Source organism: Mastigoproctus giganteus, chromosome 13, assembly GCF_048544385.1.
Source record: "Mastigoproctus giganteus isolate SK-2022 chromosome 13, ASM4854438v1, whole genome shotgun sequence".
Lineage (NCBI taxonomy): Eukaryota > Metazoa > Arthropoda > Arachnida > Uropygi > Thelyphonidae > Mastigoproctus > Mastigoproctus giganteus.
The window spans coordinates 22,797,552-22,814,610 of NC_143587.1; the positions used below are offsets into that span (position 1 = coordinate 22,797,552).

Consider the following 17,059-nt stretch of genomic DNA (forward strand, 5'->3'; position numbering starts at 1 on the left):
GTAAATTAGCACATTGTAAACTAGTAACGATTACAGTTTCTGGCATGAAAATAGTAGCATGGGGGAGGGGGAAGTTGATTACAATAAATAAATTTATATTTCAATATACAGCAAGTGCTCTGTTATCCAGTAACCATGGGGGAAATGAAGTGAAAAGAAAATATGATTCACCAAATTTTCGAAGTACATATACCATACATAAAACTTTTCAAGAACTTTTAATGGAACAAATTAAGCCTGCATCTTAACTGTAAAAAAATCCTGCAGTTTACTTTTCTTTTTTACTTTTGCTCATGTGTGAGAAAATTTCATTAGTCCTGTTAGCAGAAGGCGTGCCTATTTATAAAGTATGCCAGCTGGTATCCACATCTAAAAATATATGTTTTCAATATAAAAAATGTATTATTCATAACTGTAAAAACTATAGTGTTAAAATAAAGGATGACATCAAAAATTCCTGCTTAATTTTTAGGTTATAAAATAATGTACTTTATAGAAGGATGCACCTCCTTACAAGCAAGAAATTGGCATATTCACCTATGCATCAAAGCCATATATATATTACACCAAGATAAAATTAGGTAAAATGAAATGTTGTTTCTGGGGGTGGAAGCTATAACACCTTCAATCTCATCCCCCCCTAGTAGATGCACCTATGAGATCAATAAATTTTCGCACCTATAACTCAATACTACACTTGAGACTGTCCAAATATACACATAAGCATGCACTTGAACTGGGCAATTCCATATGGTAAACTGCCAAACAAAAACATCTGCTATATCTTAGTAATCAAAAATTGATATTGATTCCAGTTTTTCACACAAAAACAGCAGCATGTTGTGAAGGGAGGGAAGGGATGGTCACATTATTCTTAAAGAAATAATTGTTCCTGAGAAGATATTTGTCCAGTGAAGAAAGGGAGCTACGATAAATATGAAAAAATGGGTCTTATATTTCTTCTGATTCTTGCTCCCAAGAATGTTTCCAAATAAGAGAGAATCTTGGTTGCTGGAGGCTTGTTTCTCCTATTCGTGTTACTGCTATGAAAATTTGAAATTGTCTTTGTCCATTACCTTCTGATGATGTGGGTGGGATAATTATTTTCTTTGAATAGTAGCAATAAGCTATATAGTGTGATATATGTGATGATAAATCCCAGCTTTTCTGGGACTTATTATCACATTTTGTAAATATTCATTTGGTAAAACAACTTATAAATCTTCTTTAGTCTGATATGAGAGGTGGAAGCTGGAGTCCAGAGCTTTCCTTTGCTGGTAGGTTTTTTTGTATAACACATACTTAATAATTGTTTCTTTTCTGGAAACTAGGAAACTGAGGAAGTCACTTGTTAAATCTTTTCCAATTTGAATCTAGTCTTTTGTTTTTCTCATCACTATTTGCTTCTAACCTCCATTTTAAATCATTAACTTTTCAATCCATTAAATTATTCACCACATTACCAACCAACTTTATTTCACTTATCTGATAAGATGAATGCAAGATATGGACTTAAAGAGAAAAAAAAAAAAAAGGATGAAAAGGAAAGATTACTTTACATTTAAGGTGACAATAATGCACAAGAAAACTGCTCAGTCATATTTGGTTAGCTTATGTCCTATTTTTAGGATTACTGCAAAGAGAGAGAGAGAGAGAGACTGCATAACACACATGGTGGAATGACAGCAAATGATAAGCAGATAGTCAAAACATTAGTTATTCAATGAACCAAAATAAACTTAGGTGAATGGAATCGTTTTAAATGGGGAAAAATACATTAAGTTTATGAGACATTCCTTACAATCAAGAAAATTAAATAATTAAATAATTGTAAATAAATAAATCAAGTCCATAAACATGGGAAAAGTGGAAATGCTTTTCAATTAAATCTAAACAGCAAATATAAATACTGTAATTTAGTAAAGAAATAGGGTGCTACCATTTCAATGAAGGCACAGTTTGAGAAATAATGCTACACTGCATTATGTTTGTCTATCCTTACTACGTAGATATCTAGATTCTATTGTTCCTTTAGTGACAGTAGCAAAGCTTCAGCTTATGCATGCTTTAAAAATGACTACATTTATCCACTAGAACTTGGGACCATATTCAAATTACAGGAGAAGAGGTTTAGACTGGATTGCAGAAAGTTTTGCTTTAGAGAGCAAATTGTAAAGTTACCTCTATGGATAGTTGGGGCCGACAGCTTAGGGAAATTCAAAGGTCAGCTGGGTGGACAACTATATAAGGAAGGAGTCAAATAGGCATTTATTTTATTATTTTTTAAATTTAATTATTATTATTATTTTTTTTTTTGGCTGGCACAACAAAAGTCTACAGCTTCCTTGCACCATAGGGCTAAACTAAAGTTACTATCATTTTTGATTGAATAACATCACCAAGAAGGCGAATCCATCATCATCATTGTGTAGCATACAAATCTAAACAAATGGCCAAGCAGTGTGCATGGAAGAAAAACACTTCTGACTGAAAACATAACTTCATTATGTATATTATATAATATAATCTTCTTACTGCACTGCACTGACCTAAAGCAGCAATCAAGAAGTAAACAAAGTTGAAATATTATCCTGCTTCTTTACTCAAAATGTTGTGTTAGACCAACACAGCCAAGTAATAAGAGGAACAAAGGAATGTTTTCAATTGGAAGTTTCCTTCAATACACTGCTTGGTTGCTTGGTCACATTCAATACATTTATTCACTATTTGACACAAGATCACTAATTGAAAAAGTGTACTGAATCTAAAAAAAGTGAGAGGATTGTGATCGAATCCAATCACAACAGTGCCTTTGAGTTTTTAACAAATGGATTTGCATCATGAATAATCACAGTCATTTCTAAAGTGAGCATAAGCCCAAGTCATTGTCACTGGAGGGACAATAATGAATCAGACAGTAAAGATAAAAATGTGCAAAGTACAATTACTTTCTCAGAATATAGAGTACTTATCATATTTTTTTAAAAAAGCATAAAAAATCTTTCACTTACCGTGAAGTTGGAGGACTTTTAGGTGGAAGGCCTGTTGTAAAACGTGGGGAATCTAAAGACAAAAGAAAAATAGTTTGCACCTATATCATAATTTCAGGAAAAGAATAGTGACTATCTGAAGCTGTGTGCCAAATATTTAAAAAAAAATGATAAAAATTAATGTAATAACAAAACTAAGTAATAATATACTTAGTCCTGTGCTACAATTATTACATTTATCTTTTATCATGTTTTTAAATATTTGGTACATAGCTTCAGACAGCCACTATTAAAATGTATGAATGAAATTTTAAGTGAGTTTAAGAACTTTTCCATATTCATATTTGGTGCCTATTGCACATTTGAAAAAGTCTTAAGAAACAAAAAACAAGGATATAAACATACAGATATCTGGACAACTTGATGCAAAATATGTAGAATGTCAATTCAGCTACTACCTCCGAATTAAAGTAAAATGAGGCACACAGCAACTGATCATCTAGTTACAGAAAGAGGAATATCCAGAACTACTCTAAACAAAATGAACATAGAAATACCAGAAAAATTTCAAAAAATCTATACCATGCCAATCTATTGGATCAAGACAAGGAAAGACTGTTACACATGACTACAGACTAAGATCTTCACTGCAATGGGTTGTAGTGCATTAAATGAAAGGCATAGCACACAAGCATTAGGAACCTGTCTTTTTTTGCTTAAGCTGGTTGTCATTGATCATTCTATCTCATGTATACAAATATAACATGAGATAAACAGTTTAGCACTAAAGGGTAGGGGATGTCTCCAGAGCTGCTGCGGCCCTATGTGCCACCAGTAAGCGAAATCCAATTTTCCGCCCCAAAATATTTTGATTAAAAAATAAAATAAGACGTAAATAATTATTATTAATTTATGGAAAAAGAAAAGAATTACAACATATCTCACATATAATATAACGAAACAACAAACAAAAAAATAAAAATCATTCTGAAATTCTGGAAATAAACTTTAAATACTAAATCACAGTAATCATACTCTATCACAATAATAAAATAAAAGGAAAATTATAATGTTAAAAAAAATTATACAAATTATGTTTCCTTGTGTTAAGAGATACGAATTTATTAATTATTTCATTTATGATTATTTGTTCCAAATGATCATTTTACATTGAAATTATTGCCAAATTAGGGAGTGGTTGTTGACACATTGTCGACAGTAAATTTTTCATTAATTTTAATTTTGAAAAACTCCGTTCACCTGAGGCAACTGAAACTGGAAAACTTGTCTAAAGTCAGAAAAATTGGCATTAGCATTAGTAGTGGCATATGATGCAAGAAAGCAAGCTTATACAGCATCAGACAAAAAAAAAAGAGAAAAAGACCCATTTCCCATTCACTTCCCCATCCACTCCAAAAGTTTGTCCAGTTCTTGCTTGAATTTATTTAAGCTATCAACTTCCACAAAAACAGAAGTTTGTTCAACATTCAACCACTCGCTGGCTAAATGCAAATTTCAAAACATCTGGTCTACAACTGTCTTTCCTCAATTTGAATTTATGCTCTTGCAAGTGTGTAATCTGAGCAAGAGGAAGAATCCCATCAACATTGAGCCTTCTCAACCCATTCAAGGCTTTATGCACCTGAATCAGATCACCTAGCAGGAGCCTAGTCTCCAAAAGTTGCAATTTGCAGAACTTAAACCTTTCTTGGTAAGAGCACCCCTTTGTTCCCCTAATTTGCATAAATTTTTTAATGCAACTGCTACATTTTAAAAAGTATCTGTAAAATTGTTTTAAAAATATATTGTAACACTTCAAACAGAGTAATATTGTCTTTAATACAAATTTTAAGTACTCTTAGTTCTTCAAATACTGCTAAACCATCAATATCAGACTCATTATGATCAATGTTACTTAATTATGTAGAACATGTAGAAATATTATAAAATATTTCTACATGTTCTTTCATATTTCTAAACCTTTCAGTTAAGGAGAAAATTGTTGTGTCCATAATTTGAAAGAAAAAATTAATTTTCTTTTCAATCTTTTCCTTACAGTGCTTACTTCTGGAAACGAAGAGACAATGCTGATGACAGTAGCCATATTATTAGCCAAATCAAGAATTTTTTGGAATGCTTGCTCTGTTCTATTTTCTTGATAATATTCCATGATTTCCCATTGTTAGAGGTGCAATGCAAGGATGTTCCATGTCCCCCATACTATCTGATTTATACACAGAAGCACTGATGAAAGAGTTCAAAGAAGGGCAGTAAGGGGGGGAAGATAAAGACAATAAGATTTGCAGATAACGAGATATTGATAGCTAATAATAAAGAACTATAGAGCTCCTTGGACATCTTGAACAGCACAATAAAGGGGTAAATAACTGCATGAAGATTAACAGCAATAAAACCAAGGTAATGTTAATTTCAAAGTGGCCAGGAAGGCAAATAAATACAATATTAGATGGAATAATATTGGAAAAGGTCGACAGATACAGATTCTTGGGAAGCATAATAACAGAAATTGGGAAAAGCCTGAAAGAAATCAAAACAAGAATTGCAATGGGAAAGAAGCACTTATGAATAGAAAAGAACTATTGAGGAGAAATTTCAAGGAGGAATTAAGCAAATGATGAAAACATTAATATGGGCTGTTGTACTATTATGGCTCTCAGACATGGACACTGGGAAAGAGGAGATTAGATGCCTAGAAGCTTTCGAGATGTGGGTGTGGAAGAGAATGGAAAGGGGGAAATGGGTGGACAGAGTGAGAATGAGATTTTGTGGAAAATAGAAGAGAGAACGTTTGTAAAGAATTAAGAAGGAGACAAAATAACTTTATAGGACATTTATTGAGAAGAGAAAGCATGCTGAGGAAAGAGATTGAGGGGTAGATGTGTGGGAAAAGAACTGTTGGGAGAAGGAAAATTGGAATGATGGATTGGATGGTAAGAGGAAATTATGCAGGAATTAAAAGTATAGAACAAGACAGAGAAGCATGGTGTCAATGAAGCCCTGAAACTGCCTGAGGGCAGAGACTTTGAAGAAAGAGAAGATTTTATAAATGCAAAATATAAATATAAAACACAGATCCAGATAAGCAAATTAATGTTCTGCAATGTGGGACAAGCAGTTAGATAGGTTTTAAAGAGTAACACTAAGTTGCAGAATGGTAATCCAGTTGGCTCTTAATTCGTACTTAGCAGCAGCACTAATTGACTCAATAGGTGTGAACAATTCATTTCCAGTAGTCTCTCGTAATCTGTTCATTATATGGAAATTTTCTTTGTTCTACTGAAACTATTATAAATGTAATTACCCAGAGGAATTTTAAAAAAGTCCCTAAATATCAAATTTCTCTATAAAGAAGTTTGTTAAATAGAGGTCCAACTTGTATATGTCAAAATTTTTTTGCCACCCTCCTGAACTGCTACCCATAGGTGATGCTTACCTCGTCTACCCACTTGTGGCAGTCCTGGGTGTCTCCCTTTTTCCAAAAGAAATACAAATTCCAAAATAAGTTTGGCGAGATATCTGGAGGTTTACTTTCAGAAATACCACAAAAGACAAATTCTAAGAATGCATTTAACTGAATAATAACAATCACAAAGGAAATAACTAAAACTCTATATTTCTCAAACTTGATAATTTCTATGATAAATTTGTGAAAAAGTTTATGCTTCTGATTCAAAATTATCATCAGGGTAAAAATCAAAAAGCAATAGCAGTGGGCCAAAAATCTATTCTCAATTGCAACTGTTATTTTAAACAAGAAAACATATCAGCTTTCTATTTCCCTTACAGTTTTCACTAATCTTTTTACCATTAATGCTCAGATATTTAGTTGTAAAACATACAAAGTTTAATTTACATACTTGTTGAACGTCAACAAACAATTTGGACATATACAAAAAGTAAATCTATAAGATTCAAAACAATTTATTTAAATTTAATATGTTTTAACGTTACTAAGATTAGAAAAAATTCAATGAATTTGCTTCTGACAAAGTTATTTGCTAAATGTCATGAGATAAACTGAAAAATTGCATGCAATATTTAGTAAGCACTTTATAGGAAGCATTTCTGAGGTGATTTTCTGGCCTATGTTTTTTTTTTTAAAGAGAAGAGAAGCATTAACACATATTTTGGGAAATGGAAGCATATGCTCATGAAATTCACAAAACAAACTGAAGGATTGCATGGGTCTGATGATTAGCCATGATGTAGATCATTATATTTCAATAATATTAATTAAACAGAAATAAAATATTAATCTTTGTATATTTGAATATTGTTGTATATGGAAACTAGAAATCCAAGTCACCTCAGATGCACACATATGCTACTCACAGCCATGACTATAGTCACCTAAGAATGGCTTACGTAATATCCTGTATGTTGATTTACACAAAAAAAAAAAAAAAAATTCAAGCAGAATGAAAATAAAAATCATATGACTTCATAAATTAAAATTTTAAAAAGTTAAAAAAATTACAAATGATATATTTTTACAATATTTCATAACATAGTCTTCATTAAATAGGAATTTACCTTGATTAACATAAGGAGTTGCAGTAAGAACAGGAAATGCTGGGGTAATAGGCCGATCACCATCTCTAGGACTAGCAGGAGGACTACTACTAAGTGATGGTGTCCATGCTATATTGCCATCTGGTATGCCACTCTAAATAAATAAAGAATGTTAACTGCAATAAACTAAAATAACATTTACAAGGTAATTACAAAATAGCTTGAAAACTTTAAACATTTATAGTACTTTATTTTTCATGAAAGACATTAAGATCAAATGACAACAAATGAAGAGAATTATTTCAGTTATGATGAATATGAGTATTCCGGCAATGAAATTCAATTTTCTCTTACTTTATGAAGCATATCAAGAGTTGCCTGAGCAACAGTGTTAACAACTTTGTCCTTAAATAAACTGTGGTAATGGGGTCATCACAATTGACTCAGCATCATGGACAACTCTCATTTTCAGCAGGTAATGGCAATATGTAACATTTATTTAAAAATGATTCCTTCTACCAGTTCATTGTCAATGATATATCATAAAAGGAAGTTTGAGCATATAATCCACACACACCAGAAAAGGCCCAAAAACTTTTGTTAAACTCAATACACAAAAGACAACCTTTATGACCGTCACTCACCTCTTGCATATATTCACTGAAACATGTCACCACAGAATGGGTTTTTTTTTTTTTTTTTTTCATCCATGATTGTTTGTATCATCAATAATTTGAAGATGAAGGGACCACTGGGTGACAGTGATTACAATGTACTGATATGGGAATTACTTAAAGATGTAACTACCATCAAAGCTAAAGGGAAGGGCTTTTGCTTTCGTAAAGGTGACTACAGGAATCTCAGACAGTTTTTAAATTCTGTACAGTGGGATCAACTGATATTGTTACCAACATTGAATTCTAAATGGGAAGCCTTCGGGGACTTAATCTTGGAGGCTACTAGGATTTTCATTCCAACTAGGAAATACTGTTCAAGGTTTAGGCCTAAATGGATGTCCAATGAATTAATGAAGCTTGTGGCAGAAAAGAAAAATGTATGGGATGCATATATATTATCGGGTGACACAGAAGCCTATGACAGATATAAGCTAGTCTGTAAACAAGTCACAAAGGAGGTTAGGCTGGGGAAGGCAGATTACGAGAAATCTTTGTCAAAGGATGCAAATAAAAACAGCAAAGAGTTCTTTACTTATGTAAACTCTAGAAAGAAAGAGGTGAATTAGACTGGACCATTTAACATAGTTGGGTTGACTATTGATGATCGTGCTCAGGTAGCTGATAAACTGAATGAGTATTTTGCATCTACATTCACACAAAGAGTTACTCAATGATGGGATACCAGAAGTTTATCAAATCCTAACAGGAAGCTAAGTGATTTTGTTATAACTGAGAGCAAAGTGGAGGAAAAATTGTTGAAGTTAAACATAAGGAAGGCATCTGGGGTGGATGGGATCTATCCAGTTATATTAAAGGAGGCAGCAAAGGAAGTAAGCAAACCCTTAGCCATAATTCTGAGAGCTTTCTTGGACTCAGGGAAGGTCCCCCCATGGACTGGAGGTGTGCAAATGTATCACCAATTCACAAAGGGAGTTCAAAAGATGACATAAGTAACTATAGACCTATTAGTTTAACTTGTGTTCCGGGGAAAATAATGGAGTCACTGGTTAAAGAAACACTGCAGGATCATCTAGACAAGACTGCAGTAATAGTTAAGACACAGCATGGGTTTGTTAAAGGGAAGTGTTGTCTGACCAATTTGATTGGATACTATGATGTGGTCACAAAGGAACTGAATGCCAAAAATAATTTTGATATCATATACTTGGATTTCAGGAAAGCTTTTGATAATGTTGTTTGGTAAGTTGCTACAATGGATAAAGGGATGGTTGAGTGGGAGAAGACAGAGAGTGGTAATCAATGGACACTGCTCTTTGTGGACAAATGTTATCAGTGGAGTTCCCCTGGGTTCGGTTCTGGGCCCATTGTTGTTTTGTGTATTCATCAATGATATTGATGAAGGTATATCAGGTTTAATGTCCAAGTTTGCAGATAATACAAAGGTTGGCAGGGTTGTTAACGACAGTAAAGACAGTATGCTTCTCCAACTGGACTAGATAAGTTGGGCAAATGGGCTGAGAAGTGGCAAATGAAGTTTAACATTGACAAATGCAAAGCACTGCATATGAGTAGCAATAACCCAATAGAAACTGTGTGGTAATACATTCAGGGAAGAGTGTAGTACCAACTGTGTGATACTACACTCAAGGAAGTGGAAAGTGAAAAAGACATTGGAGTAATTGTGCAGTCAAATATGAAGTTTGCTGAGCAGTGCAGAGGGGTTGCCAGGGCAGGTCATGGAATCATGTCAATGATATATAGAAATTTTGCTAGTAGGGACTGGGAGGTGATTATCCCGTTGTACAAGACAATGGTCAGGCCACACCTAGAGTTCTTTGTACAGGTCTGAAGGCCTCATTTCAGGAATTGTTAGATCCTCATTGTAGAGTTGCTAGAATGAGTACAAAGAAGGGCAACAAAAGTCTTAAGAAACAAAAAACAAGGATATAAACATTAGCATTAGCATTAGCATTAGTAGTAGAGGCATTTGATGCAAGAAAGCAAGCTTATGCAGCATCAGCCAAAAAAAAAAAAAAAAAAAAAAACCCACTTCCACTTCACCCCTCTGTTCGTTCAAAATACCTGTCCAGCTGAGCCTTAAACTTATTTAGGCTATCAACCTCCACCACAAGGGATGGAAGTCTGTTCCACCAACCAACCACCCGCTGGCTAAAGGCAAATTTCCGCACGTCTATCCTACATCTGTCTTTCCTCAATTTGAATTTATGCCCTCTCAGGTGATTTTTCTGAGCTAGAGGAAGAATCCCATCAGCATTGAGCATGCTTAAACCATTCAAGGCTTTATACACCTCTATCAGATCACCTTGCTGGTGCCTAGTCTCCAGACACTGTAATTTGCAAAACTTAAGCCTTTCTTCGTAAGAGCACCCCTTTGTTCCATTCACTAATCTTGTTGCCCTTCTCTGTACTCGTTCCAGCAGCTCTACATCCTTCTTGAAATGAGGTCTCCAGACCTGTATACAGTACTCTAGGTGTGGCCTGACCATCGCCTTATACAATGGAATAATCACCTCCTTATCCCTGCTGAAAAAATTCCTGTATATCATTGACAATACTCCATGAGCTACTCTTGCAGCCCGTCTGCACTGCTCAGAGAACTTCATATCTGCCTGCACAACCACCCCCAAGTCCCTTTCATTCTCTACCACTGTCAGTGTAGTACCACAGAGTTGATACGTTGCTCTGGGGTTGCTGTTTCCCATGTGTAGTACTTTACATTTATCAATGTTAAACTTCATTTGCCACCTCTCAGCCCATCTGCTCAACCTTTCCAGATCCTGTTGCAGCAGCATAGTGTCAGTAGTGTCCTTGACAACCCTGCCAACCTTTGTATCATCTGCAAACTTGGACATTAAGCCCGATATACCATCATCAATATCATTTATAAATACAGAAAACAATAATGGACCCAACACTGAGCCCTGAGGGACTCCACTAATAACATCAGTCCACGATGAGCAGTGTCCATTGATTACCACTCCCTGTCTTCTCCCCCTCAACCACCCCTTTATCCATAGCAGCAATTTGCCTCCAATGTCACACTGCTCCAATTTGTGTAGCAGTCTTCCATGTGCAACAGTATCAAAAGCCTTTCTAAGATCCAAGTATATAATATCAAAGTTATTCCCTGCATCCAGTTCTTTTGTGACTGCATCATAGTATCCAATCAAGTTGGTCGGGCAAGACTTCCCCTTAACAAAACCATGCTGTGTCTGAGCTATAACTGAAGTCTTGTCTAAATGATCCTGCAGTGCTTCTTTAACCAGTGCCTCCATTAATTTTCCTGGAACAGAAGTTAAGCTCACAGGTCTATAATTACTTGTGTCAGCCTTTGATCCTCCTTTGTGAATTGGGGTCACATTTGCACATTTCCAGTCTATGGGTACCTCCCCTGAGTCCAAGGAAGCTCTCATAATTATGGCTAAAGGTTTGCTTACTTCCTTTGCTGCCTCCTTTAATATAACTGGATAGATCCCATCCAACCCGGGTGCCTTTCTTGTGTTTATCTTCAACAGTTTCTCCTCCACTTTACTCCCAGTTATTTCAAGATTCTGTAGCTTACTGCTAGAGTTGAATACACCTCTGGCATTCCCCTCGCTGAATAACTCCTCATGTGTGAATGTCGATGCAAAATATTCATTTAGTTTGTTAGCTACCTGAGCAGGATCATCAACACTTGACCCATCAATATCAAGTGGACCAATCTGATTCATCCCCTTCCTTCTAGAGTTTACATAAGTAAAGAACTCTTTGCTGTTTTTCTTTGCATCCCTTGCCAAGGATTTCTCGTAATCTGCCTTCGCCTGCCTAACTTCCTTTGTAACTTGGTTGCATTTCAACTTGTATCTATCATAGGCTTCTGTGTCATGTGTTAATTTGTATGTATCCCATGCATTTTTCTTCTCTGCCATATGCCTCATTAGTTCATCTGACATCCATTTTGGCCTAAACCTTGAACAATATTTCTTAGTTGGTATGTAAAGCCTAGTAGCTTCCAAGGTAAGTTCTTTGAATGCTTCCCATTTTGAATTTGCTGTTGGTAACATCATCAGTTGGTCCCACTGTATAGAATTTAAATACTGTCTCAGTCCATCGTAGTCGCCTTTACGGAAGCAATAACCCTTCCCTTTACCCCTAATGGTAGTTACCTCTTTGAGTAAATCCCACTTCAGCACACTGTGATCACTGCCACCTAGTGGTTCATTTATCTGCAGATTCTTAATGCATGAAGAATCACTGTCGATAATCAAATCAAGAGTATTACTCCCTCTAGTTGCCTCCCGAACATGCTGATGTAGAAAACAATCATCCAATAAATCCACAAAAGTCCTGCTAGTGTGTGAGTAACCAGCCCCCAAATTCCAGTCAATATCTGGGAAATTAAAATCTCCCATTATAAGACACTCTGATTTACTGGCCCACTCTATTTCCCTGTACAGTTCCTTATTATACTCATCAGAGTCATTAAGCCTATAGCACACTCCTACTCTCAATTTTGATCTCCCAATGTTTATGTCACACCAAACTGACTCCACACTGCACTGTCCAGCGATGTCGACTGGCTTCACTTCCTTGGTTTTTATGTGTTTCTTAACTAATAACATAACCCCTCCTCCCTTCCTATCCTGTCTATCCTTTCTGTAGACGTTGTACTCCCCAAATTGCAGTTCTGCATCCCTTATATCTGTGTGACACCACGTCTCTGATATCCCAACAATATCTGCCTTCGATGTTTTTAGCAATACCTCAAATTCATCAAATTTATTTACTAAACTCCTAGCATTGGTGTACACGCAAGTATACCTGCACCTGTTTCTATTCTTAGCTACCCTAACCCAACCCATGTGTTTACTTGTACCGCAATGGCTCCCAGCAGTCTCTGAAATACCATGCGTCTTGTTTTTCAGGCTTCTGCTCATTCTAATAGAAGCAGTGCAAGAATCTCTTTCACCTCTGCCAGTGGCTGCTGTCAATCTATTGGTCTTTGTCTCCCCCCCAAGCTAGCAGTTTTCCGACCCACCTAACACTGCCTCGATAGCATCAGCAAATATTCTTGCACCCTTTCTATTTAAGTGTATCCCATCCCTGTAGAAGCAATCTCTCCTGTTAACAAGTACAGTCCAGGCTGAAAAAGATTCTACCCCTTGAGCTTTGCACAATCTTTCCAGGGCCGAATTGATCGACAAGGCTCTCATCATATACTCCCTCCTATCGTGTCTGGGCAGAATTGCAGACACTTTCAAATTCAACCCTAATTCTCGGCTTTTGTTCAACAGTGACCTGTACTTGTTAAGTAATTCTGCCGGTCTCCTACTCTTAATATTATTAGTGCCAACGTGTACAACTATATCACCTTTTGTGCCCTTAAAAGATGATATTCGCTCTACAACGTCATGAACCTTTGCCCCTGGCAGACATACCCTGGTCCTGTTCCACCTATCTTTTTTACAAAGCATGTTCCCCGTTTCCCTGACAATAGCGTCACCAACAACTACTAGTTCCTTCGGGACCAGCGCATTCTGCCTTAGGGGTTGTCTCTGTGTCACGCGATGCCCAAGTGCAAGCTCTGGCGTTGATGTGGGCAGCTGAGAGCTTGATGGGCCCCTCAATTTAGTTTCTTCGAGGGCATCCACCCTGTCCTTCAAGCTCTCATATAGGCCTACAAGAACGCCGAGTTGTTGCCTGATATTGATACACTCCTTGCATCGCGCACACACAAAGACATCCCCCTTGGCAGTATCATGTCCCGTACCCGATTGCTCTGCAAACATCAAGCAAACAGTGCATTTTATAAGGCTGTGAGTCAGAGGACAACTGCCCCCCTCAGTTCTGCTCTGAGCCACAGCACTTCCATTAGCTTGAGCCTTTTGCTTTGCTGCTCTGGTCTGAGTCATGATTCTATTAATTTATTAATTAATTATGTTATGTTATTAATTATATTACGTTTGTAATCTAAGTCGTTATATGTATTTTTTAAACGTACAATTTAACTGCTAACGAAGTTCAACTAACGCTCTCTAGTACGGTATATAACCTACGGTATATCTAGTACGGTATCACAATGGCGGGAAAGTTACTAACGGTAACGGTAGTTACGAACACGTGGAAACCCTTACCGATACTTTTACAAGGCCGAGTAAAGAATAAATACACCAAATTAATCAAAAAATCACAAAATAATGTTATACTACTAAATTTAAATCAAAAGTTTTAGAAAAACAATAATTTCAAATCAATAAATAAGAAAAATCCACTTAGCGGCTTTGAACACGACCGTCACTAGTAGCCTCGAACATACAGATATCTGGACAACTTGATGCAAAATATGTAGAATGTCAATTCAGCTACTACCTCTGAATTAAAGTAAAATGAGGTACACAGCAACTGATCATCTAGTTTGAGGGGAACAAAGGGGGGGGCTCTTACCAAGAAAGGCTTAAGTTCTGCAAATTGCAGTGCCTGAAGAGTAGGCACCTGTGAGGTGATCTGATTGAGGTGTATAAGGCCTTGAATGGGTTGAGCAAGCTGAATGCTGTTGGGATTGTTCCTCTTGCTCAGATTAAGAACCTGAGGGGGCATAGATTCAAACTGAGGAAAGACAGTTGTAGAATAGATGTGCGGAAATTTTCCTTTAGCCAGCAAGTGGTCAATTGGTGGAACAGACTTCCATCTTTTTTTGTGGAATTTGATAGTCTAAATAAATTTAAGGCTGAGCTGGACAGGCATTTAGAATGAATGGAGGGGTGAAATGGGAGGGGGTTTTTTTGGCTGATGCTGTATAAGCTTGCTTTCTTGCATGGTATCGCTCTACTAATGCTAATGCTAATTTTTTAAGGTCGTAGTTTTCAATATCACTGTAGCAATTTCCAAATAGCTGGAAGTACTTTGGCAGTACCAGAATTTGAAGAATATATCTGCCTGACTCATTTCACTGTTTAACTGCTCACAGTATGGAGCAGTGTAACAGTGAAGTGGAGTTACCAACCAATTTTAGTATTAATAGTGGCAAAATGAAGTGAGGAAGCAAGCTGATCAGCATCACCAAAAAAAAATATATAATGCTAATGCTACATCTGTCCATCCCTTCTAATAATTTGTCTAATCCTTTAAATTTATTCAAACTACCTGTCTCCACAACATCAGATGGAAATTTGTTTTGACAATCACTTACTGTCGCTGAAAACTTTTTTTGCAGCTCTATCTTGCAACCATCTTTTCCAATTTATATTTATGTCCGCTGTGTATTTTATCTAATTAAGGATAGGGCTGCCATCTGCATTTAGTTTATGTAGTCCATTTAAAGCCGTAGAACACTTCAAACAGGTCTACTCAGAGATGCTTAGTTTCCAAATGTTGTAATTTAAAGAATAAATATTTCTTGGTAAAATTTCATTTTGTGTCTTTAACTATAATCTTGTTGTTCTTCATTAGCATTAGCATTAGTAGAGGCATATGATGCAAGAAAGCAAGCTTATTCAGCATCAGCCAAAAAAAAAAAAAAAACACCACTCCCATTCATTTCACACCTCCATTAGTTCAAAATACCTGTCTAGCTGAGCCTTAAATTTGTTTAGGCTATCAATTTCCACAACAAGTGATGGAAGTCTGTTCCACCAACCAACTTTGAATTTTTGCCCTCTCAGGCGATTATTCTGAGCAAGAGGAAGAATCCCATCGGCATTGAGCATGCTCAAACGATTCAAGGCCTTATACACCTCTATCAGATCACCTCGCCGGTGCCTAGTATCCAGACACCGTAACTTGCAAAACTTAAGCCTTTCTTCGTAAGAGCAACCCTTTGTTCCATTCACTAATCTTGTTGCCCTTCTCTATACTCGTTCCAGCAGCTCTACATCCTTCTCGAAATGAGGCCTCCAGACCGGTATACGGTACTCAAGGTGTGGCCTGACCATTGCCTTATACAAGGGAATAATCACCTCCATATCCCTGCTAGAAATATTCCTGTTTATCATTGACAAGACATCATGAGCTACTCTTGCAGCTCGTCTGCACTGCTCTGAGAACTTCATATCTGCCTGCACAATTATCCCCAGGTCCTTTTCATTCTCTACCATTGCACTCATTCCAACAGATCTACATCCTTCCTAAAATGAAGCTTACAAAATGCTAGGCATTCCGTTCGAGCCCGTCACCACCAAATACGGAGGATGCGGAAAGGTCAGGGAATGACCACCGCATATCCCGGAGCAATATGGCCTTAGTTGCTAATGCTCCTAAAAAAACAAAACAAACAAACAAACAAGCTAGGCATTCCCTAGCATTTTTGTAAGTGTATGGGCTTGGTACACCCAGGGTCCTGAGCTGGATATCATCATTCTTCTCTTTCTTGATGGTTCCCTCCTACTTTTCTCTCTCTCTCTCTCTCTCTCTCTCTCTCTCTCTCTCTCTCAGGGTAAATCGGGAATTTTTTTTTTTTTTTTTTTGGCTGGTGCAGCATAAGCCTCAGGCTTCCTTGCATCATATAGCTAATAATAATAATAATAAAAATAATAATAAAATAATCAGTACTCAAAATGTGGCCTAATCATTGCCTATTATGACAGTCAATCTGAAAATGACCTAGGAGTGTGGTACCAAACTCCTATATCATTTTCATTCTCCACTACCTTGAGTGTGGTACCACCTAATTGGTGTGTTATTCTAGAATTACTGTTACCCTACTTTATCATTGGAACAGTGTAAAGAGCTTCACTGAAATTCAAGTATATGATGTCTAATCATATTAACTAATCATGAGTACCTTGCATTTAATGATGTTAAATCTTCAGCCCTCAATACTCAAGTCTTTCTTTGTAAGAATATCCTTTTCTGCCCAACTAATCTTGGTACTGATTACTGTCATTAATCATCCCAGTC

At 36.4% G+C, this 17,059-nt stretch overlaps 1 protein-coding gene across 12 annotated transcripts in view; it reads right to left on the reverse strand.

The window, feature by feature from the left end:
• The window catches only part of LOC150075865 (tensin-1-like), a 405,993-nt gene that overhangs the window by 48,241 nt on the left and 340,693 nt on the right, over nucleotides 1-17,059 (reverse strand). For all 12 annotated transcript variants that reach the window (XM_090388058.1, XM_090388057.1, XM_090388066.1 and 9 more), the window contains 2 exons: nucleotides 7,545-7,677; nucleotides 3,012-3,063 (listed from right to left, as the gene is read on the reverse strand). In XM_090388058.1, coding sequence (XP_090244184.1) covers nucleotides 3,012-3,063; nucleotides 7,545-7,677 — 185 coding nt within the window. The remainder of the gene's footprint in view (nucleotides 1-3,011; nucleotides 3,064-7,544; nucleotides 7,678-17,059) is intronic.